Source organism: Cryptomeria japonica, chromosome 5 (assembly GCF_030272615.1).
Source record: "Cryptomeria japonica chromosome 5, Sugi_1.0, whole genome shotgun sequence".
Lineage (NCBI taxonomy): Eukaryota > Viridiplantae > Streptophyta > Pinopsida > Cupressales > Cupressaceae > Cryptomeria > Cryptomeria japonica.
The window spans coordinates 710,450,034-710,469,475 of NC_081409.1; the positions used below are offsets into that span (position 1 = coordinate 710,450,034).

Genomic DNA, 19,442 nt, shown 5'->3' on the forward strand with positions numbered 1-19,442 from the left:
AGATCAAAACCATTAGACAAAACCCCATACAGTTGAAAGATAGAAGGCACAAACAAAAAAGGCCACCTAGCCCACCAAGACAACAAACAATCAATGTCGACATAGAAACAGAAATAGAAAATCAACCCAGATTTTTTAAATTCTCAGCTACATCAACACTTGGTTGATGCATCTTCCCGGTAGAATTCTTCAATTCCAGAGTGTCCTAGGGCACTTCAGTGACTCTCTTTTTCAGGCTAACAAGAGTGTGTTTACCTAGAGGACTCGACTCTTCAGCACTAGTAGCCACCTCCTTATCCACATCCACATCCATCCTTTCCATATGAGCTTTCTCTAACTTGCTAACCATGGTGCAAATAGTCTCAGCAAAGGCCTTCACAATATTGTGACTGCTTTCCATAATGCCCCAGAGGGTATCCTCGTGTTAGGCAATCCTGGCCTCAACATCCACAGTTTTTTTATCACAGATCTCCTTTGCCTTTTGGGTGGCTTCCATGTTTTTGGCCATATAATTAGTGATAACTTGCTTTTCACTTTCAGCCCATAGAGCTCCTGCTAAAGCCCCCCTCCACCACCTCCTTACCAGTATTAACATGATGGGCACCAACAATAGCATGTGGCTTGTCCCCAGCACTCAAATTAGCCTACACAACTTCCATCTTGGAAGATAAAGACCGCTACTTGAGATTAATGTTCTTAATTTCATAAAACACCCACCTAAAAAGTTGAAAGATCTCCAGAGAGTTGTTCTTGGCAATATTTAGCACATCAAACGGGATCTCCTATTCAGGATAAAAGTCCTATGAAGTAAAATCCACTAGCTCCTTGAAATTGTGTTCTGAACCATGGGAGGAATAAGATTCCTCAACATTCTAAGTCTGATCTGGGGATTCTTGTTCACCAGAGTTGTCTAAAACCATGAAGGTAGTCCTTCAAGATTTCCCCTTAGGTCATTTACTGGAACCCTCTCCACCAAAATCAGGGCACCCCTTACTAACACTCGAAGAAATCATCTTAAGCCCATTTTAGCCTTTTTGTTGGTGCGGGGGAGGAAATCCCCATCATTACTATCAGTATCCCAACCCTTCAACTCCAAGTCCTCACTATCATCAATTTATTCAGCAAAAATGTGGGGGGGGGGGGGGGGGCTTGCTAGGGTTTTTAGAAGCCCTAACCTTCAAATGCTCATAGATAAGAGATATTAATTATTGGTGTAGAACCAGATTAACATGACTATTCTCCCTAAAATTAGAAATACTAGCACTCAAAGAAGACACTAGATAAAACATAAAATAAATTTTCTCATTGTGGTGAAAATGGTTAACGAGCACAAAATGATACCCGTAGATTTTGGTGAATCTACCATCCAAAGTGAAAAACTCCATAATTTCCCTCAAGAGCCCCCTCCAAATGGCCTTAATTTGACATGGCTCAAAATGGGTCTTGTTCGCTTTCACCAGACATTCCCACTCCTCATCTTTCTTGGTGGATTTCTTCATGGTAGAATTAGAGATCTTGCTATCTTTGTAAAATTTTACACCCTCCATAGACATGCTTGTCCCTTCAGCTATAAGCTCTTCATTAATCTCTGTAACCCTATTGAATAGATTCACCTTACCATTCTTCCACCCCTTCACAAACTGTCTCGTAATACTCTAGTTATGCCCATGTAGCTTCTCAAAGAATTACATCACGGCCCCCTTTTGCAACTTGTGTCGAATGGTAGGGTTCTTCTAGTTAGCACAATTAGTCGGCTCCACTCTGCGTCTCTTACCCCCTATAGTCTCAATTCTTGATACAAAAACAACACTCTTCGGTGAAACAGTGTTGGTAACAAAAGAACAAGTAACACCCATAAAACATGCGAGGTCTAGAGGTAATGATTATAAGTGAAGGCTTTCAAAATAAAACCAACCAAAAAATGATGACAATATTAATTCCTTTCATCATCGAATTTAGTAGGAAACTCCTCAAATCTGCCATGTGTTCGATCGAGCATGAGAAAGGACCGAACCTCAACCTCCAGGGTGTCTTTCTTAAACGAAGTCTTCCTCAAGTAAAGTCTAACACCCACATTGGCAAAATAATCTGCTACATAATTAACTTCCCTATAGTTATAGTAAATGTAGGACTCATCAAAAGATTTGATTATATTCATAGAGGCCTTAATGAAAGCTCCACACACAACAATCTCTAGTCTTCTTCACTTTTCTTTGAATTCTAGGGATAACAACTCTCCACTCCTTAGAGACATCACTATCATAATCACTACTCATGACAGAAGAAAATGAAGAAACAACACTGAACACCACATTAATATTCTTAGAGATGGCCCTACAAAAATTTTCAGCAACCACATCAGGGGGAAGATATGGTGATTGATGTTAATGTCAATGTGATTTAGTCTTTCTTTCCATCGAATCTTGCTTCATTAGTATGATAAATTAATAATTTTCATGTTGATGTATGTTCATGTTCTGATTTCCTTCAAGTTTAGTTGATATTCTCAAAAGGAATGAATGTAGAAAGTTCGTCATGTTCTTGCATTCCCTTCCTCTTTTGTTTTTTCTTTCTTGTCGATTAGCTTAGTCTTGGTTTAAGTTTTTTAACTTTGCGAAATAAGAATTATTCGAATTAGGGGGCCCCTTAATAGGTACAACTATGTCAAACACCAAGTTACCCAACTTTATCATGATCTAACTACAGGGACCTTGGAGTTGTCAATCTTTTGAGATTGATTACTTTTTAGGAGAGGTCATATGTGCATTCATGCTCTACCTGCTTGTTGGTGAGTGTGTTAAAACACCCATCAACATAACCCTTATTATCAAGGAAGTCTTACAATGAATTTCATCTTCTTTTAAAGGTAGGTAGCATTGGGAGACTATGTTTACATCTCAACCATGCATTTCATACTACATTTCTAAAAATCAACCTTTCACATAGGTATATGCACTAATCTTGTCTCATCAAATCCTAACTGTTCATTGCACCTCTTAATCCTAGTCATCCATCCCATCACCCATCAATCTATAAATCAAACATCAATCTAGCAATTGGAGTAAAGAAATTTTTATATTAGTTATGCTCAAGGTTTAGTGAGTAATCAACACATCATTATCAAGAGTATATCAAGTGGAGCTAGGGCGAACTCAACTTTTTCTCTATCCGAGGAGAAAGAATTATAGGGGCATAGGGTGATGGTTTGGATCACCGTGAAAGTATTATATGCGCATAAGGTGATAGTTTGAATCATCAAACTTCTTTTCAGAAATCATTAAAGTTTTTTTTCTAAACAAAATTCATCAACTTATTCAATGATTTTCCATCCTTAGGTTGTGGGTATGAAAATATACTATAATTCTTATAGAATTGAAAAACATAATCAACAACATTAATGGCTAAACTGACATTTACTTTAGCAGAAGAAATATTAAAGTCATTACTATGTCATAAACCATTAGGAGAAACTTGTTTACACACTCAAACGCCATAATTTTTGTTGTTTATGACAATTAAATTATAAGAATTTGATTGAGTCATATATGAAAACTTCATATACTCTAAAAAAAAAATAATGCCAAAATTAATCTCAATAATACTAAAACAATTTACATATTCCAAATAACAAAACTAAATATCTATATTAAAAAATCTCAAATTATGCATTAATCAAACGTTCCAACTATATTGAATAATCACTCAAAACTTTAAAACTATTAAACCGATATAATTCCTTAACCAACACACATACAATAAATTTTAAAAACCATTATACATATAAATATAGTATCTTATTCACTAACATTTAAGAATAGCTTTTGTGCAAGCTCTTCTTTTTAAAATGCGTCCCCCATTCATATTACTCTAACAGCAAAATCATTGCTCCCGTTATAACCGTCGCTTTGGTGTGCTTGTTCGTCCTTAACTATAGAACTCAAGATCTGCAGAGTTTGAGCTTCCATCTAAGCTTAGTTTGTGTCGCTTCGGTTTGCTTGCCTATCCACGAGTGGAGAGCTCAGCAGCTGCGGAGTTTGAGGCTGGATCTTCTCTTCCAGCATACGCACCACTTGTTCCATTCTTGGCCTCAACTCCTCATCCCTTTCAATGCATAACAATCCTACAGCGCTTGCTCTTCTCACCTCTTCAATATCTGCATCCGCTGCAACACTCTCGTCCACAATATTAATCATCTTCCCATCGCGAATTTGAGTTGCAGCCCACGCGGGAAAGTAATACTTACTTCAATCTTGCACATTGAAATCTAGACTTCTTCGGCCAGAAATTATTTCCAAGAGCGTCATACCAAAACTGTAAACATCAACCTTTGGAGTGATGGGAATACCGGAGATCCACTCTGGAGCCAAGTACCCTATCGTTCCTCTGGTTGTGGTCAGTACACGGCTGAAATCTCTACCCACAACCTTCGCCAACCCAAAATCTGCTAACTTTGGTGAAAAATTACCATCCAAAAGAATGTTCTCGGGCTTTACATCACCATGAATGATGCGATCTCTACACTCCTCGTGGAGATAAACTAAACCTCGTGCGGTGCCTAAAGCGATCTGGAATCGGGTCTTCCAGTCGAGTACCTTCCCTTTACTTTCTGAATCACTGCTGAACAGTAGGGAGTTTAGAGAGCCATTGGGCATGTAATCATAGACCAGTAACTGTCTGGTTCCTTCTGCACAAAACCCTCGAAGTCTGATCAGATTGGCATGTTGTATGTTGCCAAGAGAACTGATTTCCGCTCGGAATTGCTTCTCATGTTGTCTTAATGAACCCTCCAATTTCTTTACGGCCACAAGTGTACCATCTATTAGACATCCTCTGAACACTGAGCCGAATCCTCCACTCCCTAATTTAGATCCGAAATTCCTCGTTGCAATCTTCAACTCCTTATAACTAAACATTCTAAGAGCAGAGTCCGACGAATCCTCGCACGTCTCCATTGGTGGTGGTAGCCGACACCTTTGCCACATTAAAAAGAAAAAGATACTCAAAGCAACAGCGAGAGCGACAGCACTCACAACAATTATGGTTTTCAGTTTGGAAGAGGACGGTGGTTTATGAAACTTTGGAAGTGCAGAGGCAGCTACTCGAATGGAGACAGTCGATCCGCTATTGGATAGAGAATTACGCATGTTCAGTAAATCTCCGAACCAAATTTGACAGGGTCCTGAAGGAGAATTGAAAGCAAAGGCAGTGCACGAGCAGTTGCGGAGGCAGGCTTTCTGGCAATCTTCCTTTGTGGGTGCAGGGTACGACGAAGCTGACTCATCAGGCAACGTTACACCAGGATCGATAAATTCGTCAGTGCTGCCTTTCTTGTTATCGCAGTTTAATGGGCTCTGCCGAACACAGCCACTTGACCACCAGTCTCGCGAATTCCAAGCGCGATTGTCTGCCGGGGTGAAGCCTTCGACACAGCTGCAGAACTGAATGTTGTTAGAGTTGCAGGTTCCATAAGCGCCACAAAAACCATATACATCGCATTGATCTCTCGGGCGAGTGGACACCATGGTCCATTTAGTGCCATCAAACAAAGCATATTCTTGTATTTCTCCAGACTTAATTTGGAGAAAACGCGAGATCCCTTTTAGCAATTTATAACTGAAATACAAACCAGAGCTTGTATTTTCAATGGTGAGAATGTAGTAGTCTCCGTTAATCATTTCTGGAACTCCATTGAATATGTGGCCGTCCCAAGTTCCACTCTTCCAATACTGCACAGAATCATTCCATGTGAGCAGAGCTTGTATAGCTCCTGATAGATCCAACTGAAGGGAGAAAAACCCGGGAGCAGGATCCAATGAGCTTTTCCAACCGACTAGCTTTTGCCTTCCCCCGAACCTCATCCCAGGCAACAAGGTATCCACAGGATAGTCAAAACTCTGCCAAACAATCTCAGATTTATTGTCATTACTCAGCATTAAAAAGTTACCAGAATCCAATAGCACAGCCCGAGAGCACTTGTTCGGTATGCTGACCGACCAAAGAGACGTGCCCTCTGCATCGAACAGTCCCAGGTTACCTTCTTTTGACAACTTCAGAACGCCAGGCGTGTTTTTCGCCGGACTCTCCCTATTAGCTACCCAAACAATGATCTCCTCTGATGTGTTGGCGAACCAGATGCCAATATACCAGTTATTGCTTCCATTTGGGCTGAAAAATCCCAATTGAAACGTCCCGTTCTTTGAAATTAATGTCTGATTCCCAATAAGTGAGTCGCCCAAGGAAAGAGACTCTCTCCTACCAGCCAATAACCCGTCACAGACAATTATTAGAGTAAAAGCGAAGATCACATATGGTAGGAGACCGTTCCTTTCCATTTCGGTATTATTGGTTTTCATATAAATGGGTTGATCATATTATATAGTAGAAGCAGTGCTGAAACTCCGATAAATAGGATTCCAATTTTCTAATCTCCTCTGATCTGAACGCGTGTACGCGAGTCAAAGTATTACAACTAGAAATTCAATCATTAAGAAATTGTAAAATTTTTAAAACAAATATTTTATTTGAAATTGTTTTTAATACAATATTTTTTACATTATATAATAGTAAAAAGTAAATAGCTTTTCAGAATATCTGTGTTCATATTGTTTGGAGACACTAATTTTATTTACATAAGATTGGATAAGATTGGATTAGGAATGTAAAAATGATTTATAGATTAAATGCAATTTCAATTATGGATTGTGAGTGCACAAGTCATTTAAGGGGATTTAGTATCAACTCTCATTAGTAATTAGAATGATTAAATGAATTTGGATAAAGATCTTTGAGCTTTTTATTGCATGTATTAAACTTTGTATGATTAATATATATGTGTATTATGAAACATGGTTTGTATAGTACAAGATTGTTCTTTGCATTTGAATTTTGAATAAACACAATAAATCATTTAGAAAAGAAATTACATATTTGATGAACTGATATTCACATTGAATCTAAATCCATCATTAAATGTATAAAATTTTAATTGAAATAAATGCAAACTAGATCAAATCAAGAGAAGTTTGATAGTTCATATTACCTATAAGATAAACATTCCATCAAATTTTCATGATGGTTATTATTAAATATTGTCTTGAATACTAGAACAACTTTTTTTTTACACATTATTTAATGGTAAAAAATAAATAGTTTTTAAGAATATTTGTGTATAAATTGTTTGGAGACACTTCTTTTATTTACATAGGAGTATACCATTAGATTAGGAATCCAAAAAGACACATAGATTAAATGCAATCTCAATTATGGATTGTGAGTGTGCAAGTCATTTTAGGGGATTTAGCATCAACTATCATGTGTAATTAGATTGATTAAATGAGTTTTGGATAAAGATTCATGTGCTTTGTTACTGCATTTATTAAACTTTGTATGACTAGTATATTCTTGTTATGAAACATTGTTTGTATAGTACAAGATTTTCCCTTGCATGCAAATTTTCAATAAACACAACAAATCATATAGAGAAAATTTACATATTTAATGATTTGATATTGACATAGAATCTAAATCCATCATTAAATGTGTAAAATTTTAATCAATATTAAATACAAACTAAATAAAATCAAGACAAATTTGATAGTTCGCATTACCTATAAGATTAACATTCTATCAAATTTTCATGATGGTTTTTTATCAAAGGGGTCAAGCAGGTTTCGAAGGGACTTGAAAGCATAATTACAAAAACTTGGCGGTAGAGAACCATTAGTAAAACATCAGCAAACAAGTATCCAAGACCACCGAACGACCAAAAGTGGACACAAACACCACAAAGCAGGGCAACACAACTAGTTCAAATTCTTAAGGGCTTTAACAGCTTCCACTTCTAGTTGAGCCAAGTTCATTGACAGCTTATTCATATCTTTTACATCTTGTGCAACTTGATCCAACATCTTCTTGCTACTTGCTCTATTATGGGTGCAAGGGCCTTTACCCTCCTCCTGTGCAACTTGTTTTCCCTTAACAACATCAATATATCAATGAAAAAATATTTAGCTTCCTAAGCTCTTTCAAACTTCTTTGTCATAACTGTAACAATTTTAGCACTGGACTTTATGACCTTATAGCTAGAGTTGACCAATGTAATGAGATTATCATTGATCTTAATGTAGTTGTTTTTCATTCTCTTAATTCACCCTCCAAAATCTTCCTTCAAGTGTGCAATATCCTTAACATCTTTTTCCAAGGAGGCCACCATGTTATCACCTTCCTTCTCCAACCAATTTGAATCATCTTATCCAATTTTTTCTCGACTCCCCGAATAGAAATATTAATCTTGTTCATTTGATGGAAGAAAAACTTTTACATTATGAAACTATCAACAACTACATTCCTTACCACAATGAGAAGATCTGATGAATGCTCCCTATCAATATTTAACATGTATGAATCCTGGTTCAGGTCATGAGGAAAAGGGGGCCTCCCTTCATGACCAGTATCAGGGTGAGAGTCCTGTGAAACCCTTAAACATTCATGATCACCCTCCTTGAGGGATGAGACCATGGAAGAGTCTCCACTACTCCCCTCATTCTTTTTCTTTTTCTTAAAACCACTTCCCTCTTCACTATCAGAGAAACTATCTAGTGACACCATAGCAAGGGAAGTCTTTCTTCCTTTAGGGTTTTTGCCGCTAGCTCTCTTCCCCTTATCCTCAACCCACTCCGCATTAGAATCATCCCCCTCCTTTGTATTCCGCCTACTACTTGTAGAAAAGGGGGATTCAAACCCTTCTAAGTCAGAACAATCACCACCCTTGACAGACTTACCTCCCTTGACAAAATTTTCTCCAAAGACTTTTAAAAATGTTCCACTAGAAGCAAAATCAAACCTTCATGCAAAATAGGGTTCTTTCACTTCTTTTAATGTTCCCAAATATCAACTTCTAAAGAGTAAAGAAACATGAAAGGAAACAAAACCCTATCCTTATGCCTAAAGTGATTTAAGAGGGAAAAATGATAATTATACAAAAGCATATAACACCAATCAAGGGTAAAAAATTGCATAATTACCTTGAAAACTTCAGACCACAAAGGTTTGATGGATTTAATCTTGTAGCCACCCCTTTATTTGATTAGTTGCTTACCCTCTTTTCCCTTAATAAAGCCTTGGACCTCTTCCTCTATCGATTTCCTATCTTTAAAGAACTTATTTCCATCCATACTCAACCCAGTTCCTTTTGCAATGCGCTCCTCTGTAAGTTTGAAATGAGGCCCATCAATTGTGACCTTCCATTTCTTCCATCCTTTAGAAAATGCCTTAGAAAGCCTATTATTGCAACCATGAAGCCTTTCAAAGTAAGGTGTAACCCCTCCTCTCTCTAAACTTCTCTAGATGGTGCTATTTTTTTAATCTTGTCATGTTTTAGGGACTCAAGCCTGTTCCCGTCACCTCGCATTGCACAACTCCTTTGCAAGAAACAAAATGTCACTCTCAACTCTGAAACTCTAGAATTATCTAGAAATAGGGGACCCCCATCAAAATCACCACCACTCTTAAAGAGGCCTAAGAAAATGCCTAGGAAGTGTGCCAAGAGCAGAGTTAACATAAAAATCATAACTTTAGTCATCATTAAATAGGAAGGAGTTCATATTTCCTGCATGCACTCTTTCACAGGCTAAGACATATTTTAAATTGGTAGGCAAATCATCACCCCAACCCTATTCAATTTTATGATTACTTGGCACTCCCAGATTAGCTAGAAGACAAATGACTACATTAGCCTCTCTAAATTTATGGGATATATAAAAAATTATTAAAAGAGTTGATAATATCCAACGATCCCTTGATCTACTTCTCAATTGTCCAACTCGGTTTGGATTTCTTTTTAATAAAATTAATAATATTTTTTGAATTTCCTTCTAGCCAAACTTTTTTTATTTTAATCTGGAGGCTAATAAAATCCCATGGTAGGCTGCCACAACTTCAGCTAGGTGATTATTCTAGATTCCTAGTGGGAGCCCCACCATTCATGATGATTATTATTAAATATTGTCTTAAATACTAGAAAAACTCATCATCTCAAGTGAAGAGAATAAATTTCCTTATTATTATTCTCTAATTCATATCTACTGACAAAACAAAAAAAGTATATGATATTGTTCATTTTTAGTCTTGTAATAACTATTGCAATTATAACTAAATCACTAAATTAAAAATTAAAAATTAAAAATATAAACATTATTAGATAGATTTGAAAATAATCCATTAAAGAAATTTATATTTTTTTCAATAAAAAAATTTATAAATTATTTTAAGAAAATATTTGATTATATTTTACTATTTATAAAAATATCATAAATATTTTATACACTATCATCAATTTTAACATTTTTATAATGCATTCAAGATTAATGAATAACGCCCACCATTGTAATTTCCCAAACATTTTTACCCCAATTTTTTTCTTATTCTATGGAAATAATAGAGGGAATTGGACAAAGGTTTGAAATGTTGTTGTTTGTCTAAAGATTGGTTTAATAAATTTAAATGGAATTTAAAATTTGTTTTTTATCAAACTTTTGTTTTTGGAAAGTACAAATTTTTATGCTTTTAGTTTTATTGATCCTAGAAATTATTTTTTAGGAGAAAAATGCCCAAACTAAGTATTTTTAGAATTTTGACTCTTCTATAATTTACTTTGTTTGTTTGAAATAAATTCACATATTTAGTTTTGGAAGGAAACTAGTATATATATATATTTTTTTTTCAAATACATTCACATATTTAGTTTTGGAAGGGAATTATATATTTTAAATCTTAGTCTCTTTTGTAATTTCTTATAGAGTTCCCAAGGAAAATTTACATATTTAGTCAAAATGCATTAAAAATATTATAAAATATTTTAAAGTTAAATTGATCAGTCAAAATTATTGTAATAAAAGATTATCTAATTTTTGTATAATAACACATTCAATTTTTTTTTAAATTAACATTTTGAGACTAAAGTTATCATACCCCAAAATTAGTGTTTTACTATTGCTATCGCATCACATAATATGGTCTATTTATTATTATTTTTTTAATTTTGTTAGTTTGGTTAGTTTATTGTGTAACACTAACTTTCTCAAAGAAAATTAAGATCAATGTGTTTATGTGAAATATGCCAGTGTAACTTTAGAAACTATATGATATTATTCAAAATACTACCAATAATGTGGTTATGTTCTTACTTATGATGAGATTGTTGAACTATTTTCTTGTGTATAAATATTGGCATTGTTTATCAAATAAAATACATCAAGAATTTACATTTCATTTGGTCTTAGAGCATAGTGAGCTCGTGAAATATTTTTAATGAGAGGAAATTGGTTAATTCTCCAACTCTTCCCAATACTCTACATAACTAGCACTTGTAGTGAAAGGAGGTGCAATGGTTAAACCAATTATAATTTATATACAGTTTTAAAAAATAATAGTTAGTAATAATTTTATTTTCATTTGAAAAAAAGTATTGAATGTATTAAATGAATTAAAAATGAAAATTGAGTAAATTTTATTATTAATACATAATTTATAATTTGGTTCATATATGTAATTCATTTGTTTACTATTGAATTATTTATCAATCATTATTATTAATTTTAGAAGTATTTCATATTTAAAATTGATAAGTTTAAATTTTTTGCATTTCTTATTAATATAATTTGTTATTTTAATAAAATATTATATTTTTATTTTCTAATATTTTTCTATCATGATAATTCTTTTCAATATTTTAATCTAAAAAATAAAAACAGTTAATAATAAGTGCTAAATAATGATAAAAAGTTATAGTCTTCATTCAAATTTTTTTTATTAAATATATTGATATGTTTTCTTACACTAGCTATTTTTGCGAGCTCTATAAATAAACTAAAAGTGATATTTTTTTTAGATATATTTAATTATTCTTATGTTATTCTGATTCCATAAAAGTGTTGCATGTTTATCTCAAGCATGAATGGAATTTTTCACTTATTTCAAAATTATACAAGTTAGGTTTGTGTGAACTACTCTCAAACTAGTTTTAAATCAGTCATTATTTATGATATGTAGGTAGATGTATGTAAGTCAATGTATATTGATGCAAACTATGCAAGTAAATTCAAAAAAGTAATTTCATAATTATTTCAGTTATTTTCTAGGAGAATTCTAGAAAATGTAAGGCAATTGATGGATAAATTAACATAAATAAGCAAGAATTACCAAATTGTTCTTTAAATTCTACAAGTTATGCATAAATAAACAAGACTTCAAACAATTGATGGTTGACTTCAAATATCATATAAATAAAACATGAATCCAATGTCATTCTTTTTTCAAGGGTTTAGGACCTCTAGCTTAGACCTTCTATTTGTTTTTTGGGTGTTGCACCATTGAGATACCAACCCATTTGGTGAGCAGTACATCTATGATTCAAGTATAACTCAATTTTCATCATCCTCATCTTGCCACATTATAGGTTCTCATATAGTGCTCATATGAAGTTCCTAAAATGGCTTGGCTTTCCCGACCTACTCAAGATGGGTGCTCTACCTCTAAATTAGGTATCCCCCTTTGTGATAGGTCAATTTATAATTTTTATGTAGCTCAATTTCGAACACAATTGAATAATAAATTTAAAAAAGCTTATAATGGATAAGCAAGGATTCAGACAATTGACCACTGAATTCTATAAACTACAAATAAATGAACAACAATATTGATAGTTGAGTTCAATAATCTATACATAAACTAGTGGTTGTTAAAGAAATCGACCATTAGATACAACAAATTATACATGAAACAACAAAGATAACCAATCAACCTCAAAATTCTAAACAAATGTGTCACTCGTATCATTACCTTTAACCATAAAATAGATTTAACTGAATTTCAAGAAATAAACCAAACAACCTCAAAATTCTCAGCAAATGCACCACTCTTACCATTAACTTTAACCATGGAATAAATTCAACTGGATTGGAAGTTGCGCACAATGCAATTCCAAATCTGTACTCTACGCACAAACAATTTTTCAAATTAGATTCTAATTCCTCCACATTGACGAACACCTCGAATTCCCATTCTAGAATCATAAACATCAATTGAAGAGGGACATGGGGCTTCACAAGTCTACACTACTGCCAAAAAAAAGCATGTGATGAAGATTTGACAGCTCCAAAGAAAACAATGGCCGAATTAAATAGACATCGTAAAAGCTCCTTCCATGATTACCGTAAATATGAGCAAATATGCGAAAATCAAAGACCAGCTATTCACATTGTCTTTATATCAAAGACAATGTGAATACTCATCATCGCCATTCAGCATTCAACGTGCGTGATTTTCTCTTCCGGCTTTCCGGCTTTCCGGCTTTCAGAGTTGTCTAAATATGACTTAATCTCGTACTAGATTTTTTCTTATTTTTGGGAAGACCCGAACCTTTCGGGTTAGTAGGGGCGGAAAAAGTCGACATGGATTCTTCAAAGTGGTGAATTGAAGTACACTTTTAATACGACCTCTTTTCTTAATAACAATTCATGTTCAATTTTTTTATTTTTTATTTTTTAAAAACATATATAAAGAGATCTATTATATAAAGAGATCTATTATTGTTGTTGAATTTAGCGACACACTTTAAATAAGTACAATTTTGAGAATTTTTTTTTTATTATAAAAAAATAGATTTTAAAATTATCTATTGTATTTTTTGTACATATTTAGAAATTAGAGTATCGAAAGATTGATCATTTTGTATTTGGAATGGAGTAGTAGATTGTCTAGTCAAATGAGCTTCTGATCGAATGTATGGCTGGAATATTATGGATAGGGGCCAATTATCTTTATAATTGTCTCATATGTTGTATTGATTAGTGGATACATACATAGTTGTATAGTGCTCTTTTCTGTGCTTATCAGTTGACCCTTCTTGTACATCTGTTGTTTTGAATAGTTTTTTACCTCTTTTAGTTAAATTTGTATTTTATTTTATTAATATATTTTTTCTTGAATAAGTGAGGTAATAGATATTCAAGATTTAATTAAAAAAAAAAATAGCAATTGAGTTTATATTGGAGAGACGATCACAAACAATTTTTTTGAATAATTTTGAAACTTTAATCCTTAACTTCTAAATAATCTTAGCTTTCAAACAATTTCTCTTTCGTTAAGAGTATCAATTTGATACATTATATTTTTGTACTCTATTACAATATGATTTGATAAAGCTCACAAAAATTATCCAATATAATTATAATGATCCATAAACCGAAAGATCCATTATGTTATATGATCCATAAGTTGAAAGATCCATTATATTATATGATATTTTTAACTAAACAATTATATAGAAGGTGTATTCTATTCACATGTGGATGCAAAAACATTTGTTAATAAAAACTAAAAGCATTTAATTTCATGTGCTTGTGACACCTAAATGCATGAAAAATTAAAAATAAAAATAATTTATTATTATTTTTTAATTTTAAATCATTCTATCTGAATTTCCACCTCTCAACTCCCACTCACTCTAAGTTTAACTCATCAATGTCTATCTCCATCATGAAATAAGTTAACTTTGTAATTATATCAATCAATTTATCTCATTAAATCTTTGCATTAGATCTCTATCATTGATCAATATCAAATAATCTATAAAATACTAATACAATAATAGATTAGAAATAATATACTTAATTGTGAGGGATTGAAAGTGCTACTACATAAAATCCACTTTTATTTCAAAAATAAGGATAAGAATAAGAATGAATATAAAATAAAAATATAATGATATGACAATATAATAACAATAATGTAGTCAAAAATATTTTTGATTTGGTCAATAGTTTAACATATTTATGAGAATATAGTAATATTTTAAGTGGAAAAGTGAACAAACATGATATCTTTGACGTACCTACCTATATTCCTCTAAAAATAGGTATGCTAATTGTAAACACTTAAATTAATTATTTTAATTAATTAAATTCTCTCACATAGTTAGTTTATTTAATTATCTTAATCTCGGCTACATCACCAAGGTCCTAACCAAAGGTAATTAAGTCAATCACAAGCACCTAATTAATTAATTTCTCAATCATCAATGTTACATGGCAGACAAATCATTTTATATTAATTAAATATTTATTTAATTAATTAATCATTCCAAGTAAATAAATTTATTCAATTATCCTATTTATTTTATTAAATATCCTAGCATATTTAATTAATATATCAATTTGCCATTAAATCATTAAATCGTTAAAAAGGAATTGATTTGCAAAAAAGAAATTAATTTGAAAAAAGGAATTAAATTGAAAAATCTTAGAAAAGAAATTAAATCAATTAAATATCAAAATTAAATAAAAATATGGAATAAATCAGTTTTCTGATTTTATCTTAAATTTAGTTCAATTTCCTTTAAAGCTGAGAAAAGAAGCCAATCACATCAATTCACATGGATTGTGCTTTCTCTTGGAGAATCTCTTCCACTCATCATTAATTAATCTTGACCATTGGTCTCTCTCTAGATTTTATATAAATTCAGGCTCTCATCTCTCATTCAGATTATCCTAGAGATTTATTGTTATTATGTTGTTTTTGCTCTAGGTTCATTGAGATTTTGTGCATCGACAATATTACATCTTAGTTTATTGCATATTAATCAGGATTAGTTTAATTCATCTAGCTCAATATTCATTAACTCAATATTGCATATCTAGTATAATCTTACATCCATTTAGCTCAATTTTGTGCTCATATAGGTTAAATCCTTCATTTAGGTGTCGTCTAGTCATTGGTGTTGCATAAAGAAATCTAAGAGAAAGACTAAAACTCACATCTACTAGAAGGCAATAGGCCGCTTTGTAATGGTTTTACTATTCATTGATTATTGATTTACTAACCATGAATCTAATGACTTACTGAAGTGTTGTGTATTCAGATACAGATACAGGTCCACTTTTCACACACAAAACTAACCATTTGCCTCCATGCTAATCTTTCCCTTGGTTCATTTCGGCCCGTCGGGTGGGACCCACGTCCCTTATTTAACGATTTTGTGAAGTTTTTTCTAAGATTTAGTTGCAGACATCAGAATAGAGTGAGCGACTGCAATTCAGCACGAGAGACTTGGGATATATTCACTTTCTCATTTTTGGTTTTCATAGATTTTGCTTCCTATTTTCCAATTAGTCAGCTAAAAATACACAAAAAAAAGTTAAAAGTTTTTTAAAAAAATTAGTTAATCTTTTTAATTTAGTCTTTTTTTTACATGTGTTGCTTTAGCACGAGCGCTATGTGAAGAGTGCAGGAACTCTGATAGAATCCCGCCTATTTCAAAAATTTAAATTTTTGAACTTGTGTTAACCTGCTAACCTGTTTTGTTTGTTTTGGCATGAGCACACGTGCTTCGACACGACCTACATTAGAAAAGCGCGACCACTTGCAGGTATAACCTTCTGTCTTTGCATTTTTTTATATTTTCTGCATTTTTTTAATTTTCTGTCTTCAGACCCTACTGCAGCGCGTACGCAGGTGTTTCAGCACCTGTGTAGGTACGGTTGTCTGTAGAACAATGCGAGCACTATTTCTGCGAAATTTTGCATATTATTCAAATTTTGTGAGTTTTGCATGATTGGTCTAAGACACATTTTCAGACTACTAACCTATGTTTCTATAGAACGTTGGTCCAAGACTCCTCTTGTCGAATAATTCATTGTTCAAAACCATAAAGACTACTAATACATTGTTTTTGTAGGTTTCCCAAGGAGATATGAGTGAACATTGTGTCTTTTTAATTATTTTTTTAGGCACTTAAATCTAATTGGGTAAAAAACACAATGTGTCTTGCGTGTTTGAGGAAACTCTTGTCTATATAGACAATCAAAAATCCAGACCCTTGAAACTTTTCTAGTTTGTTTGCATGCTCTGTACCTTTAGCGGGCCTGCCCTCCTGATCTACCTGGCACACTCACCCAGGCATTGGTAAGAGAGGAACGACAAAAGTGAGTATGGTTAAAACCCAAGCATTCCAACTCACTATAATAAATAGGCCTCTTGAGATGAAAATCTTGGAGGACAAAACTATTTGAGAGTTTACTCTCATATCAGGCATTTTGTAGGGCCTTTAGGTCTCAAACACGCTTGCATGACTACATCTTGCTTGGTACTTTGTAGGGCTATAGCCCTTAATCGCGCTTGGCGACTACAAGGGGTAGTTTTCAAATGGAAATCCTTACTAATATCCCTAGGAATAGAAGCCACCCAGTTCACGTCTGAAAGGTGGATAATCTTTGTGCAAGGGAGATAGTAACTCCCCCAAGAGACTTACCATATCGTACCCCCATTAGCATTTGGAGTCGGCTAATACGACATTAAGAATCCATTGCGTGAGACTCAGCAATCGTATTTTGATTAGCTATTGGGTGTGTACCTGAGTGAGCAAGCAAAGGCTTTCCTCCTCAACCAACTTCCTAGGATATCATGTTGTGCTTGATGTTTCTATTTGAGTCTAGGGCTAATGTGTTTGCTATCTCTTCTTACCAAGAGTAGAATTAGTGTATCCAAGTCAATATCCTAATCATCATAGTCCAAGTCCAATTTAACCTTTTATCACATCATAATCCAAGTCAAGTATAGTCCAAGTCATAGTCCCTAGTCATCCCCACATCATGTTCTAGTCATACCCAAGTAATGTCCTAGTTTGGTCCTAGTCATATCCTAGTCCAAGTTTTGAATCAACCTTAGTCATAGTCCAAGTCACACTTAAGTCCAAATTTTTCCAACAAATCAAACTACGTCAGAACTCTGCCCACCTCATGTTTCATAAGCCAAAGTTGTACAAGCATCTTAAGAAGTCAATCCATTGGCCAATCAAGAAGAAGAAGCTCACAAAAGCACAACTCATTAGACGTTGAAAGTTTTGGTATATCAAACGCAAACTCTTGCTCAAGCATATGACCTTTTTGCGCCGATATCATGATTATATCTGTGGTCATAGAAATGAGTTTGATGCTAGTGATGAACTAAGAGTGCAAGCTTTACACCAAGGATTTGGCTTGTCTTTCAATACCAACTATCATCAAAATTAGGGTAGTTACATACCTCCATACAATTTTCCATCCGAACCTATCACTTATTGAGTCACTTCCATATCAAGGATAATCTAGTCATCAAGTTCTTCTAGTCATCACTATCACCCTTCTTTGATCTTTCATCATCGACCTTTTCTAAGGACTTAACACATCAATCAATCTTTAATCAATCATCTTTGATCAAATCAATCTTCAATCAATCATCCATAATCAATCATCCTTTAATAAAATGAACCTCACGTTAAGGTTTTATGCCTTGTGAAGCTCTATTTTGAACTACTCCTTAATCAATTAATCATTCGGCCATTGTACTTGGGAAAGAATCCCCCCCAAGTATTTTTGCCTCATCCTTTGAGTCAATCAATAATCTTATCCTTTGTCTTTATTTCGCTTGGGATCATTAATCAATCCTTAGTAGAAAAGAGACTTTGATCATTATCCTAAGGTCTAAATTCTACCTAGCTTGGTTATTAACTTTCTTGTGGTTTCATCAACATCTCCCACATAAAATCATCATCCAAGGACTAAGGTGCAATCTTGATCAAACTAGTGTCCTAATCCAAGGATCCTATCAATCAATCTATCTAATTTCATCAAATCCAAATCCAAATCCAAAATTTAAAATTTTCACTAAGTCCTTTCATCAAGCCTTTTTTGTTCCAATCAATCTTTCTAAGGTTATTATTGCATGGTCACAACTCGATCCCAAAAGAAAAAGATGGTAGAACAACAATATGGCATGCTAGACATTAGTTTCCTATATCAAGACCCTACACAAGATCCTACGCGAAGTGTACAACCCGACATTGAAGATCCCCAACCACAAGGGGACCCTAACATGGTTGATCAAGATGACCTCTCTCTGGAAGTATGAACATTCCTAGAAGACTCTTACAATAAATAAATGATGGAGAAATTCATCCACAATAATCCTACTGGTCTTCTAAAGACTCTTATTGAAAATGGAGCTCTCCTTCCCCCTGATTTTGATAGATCCATTCTTCATCAAGAACCACAAGGAGACCTTGCTCTTTCTCACATCGTCACACCTATTCTTCAACCTCGGCCAATCATGCCCCCGCCTATCATTCAACCCCAATAAATAATGCCCACGGTATCCATCCCCATGGTTTCCATCCCACCTTCCTCCTTCCTGACATCCATGCCAATATGCAATTTGATCTCGTCTATTCTCCAACATGATTATATGCCATCTTCTTCTATCCAACCACATGTCTGTATTCCATAATCCTCCATTCCTCTTAACAATACCGCTAATTTCATCCATACTTAACTTCCTCCCATCACAACAATTCGTGGGTCACAACCAATTGTCACTCAAGTCCCCGTGACATCGGTCATCACATCTCACAT

General features: G+C 33.8%; 1 protein-coding gene across 1 annotated transcript; it reads right to left on the bottom strand.

Moving 5' to 3' along the window:
- Positions 1–4,244: 4,244 nt before the first annotated feature.
- On the bottom strand, positions 4,245–6,332 carry LOC131042221 (G-type lectin S-receptor-like serine/threonine-protein kinase At2g19130). The gene has a single exon (XM_057975551.1). The coding sequence runs from the start codon at positions 6,330–6,332 to the stop codon at positions 4,245–4,247; it is 2,088 nt and encodes a 695-aa protein (XP_057831534.1).
- Between the last annotated feature and the right edge of the window lie 13,110 nt (positions 6,333–19,442).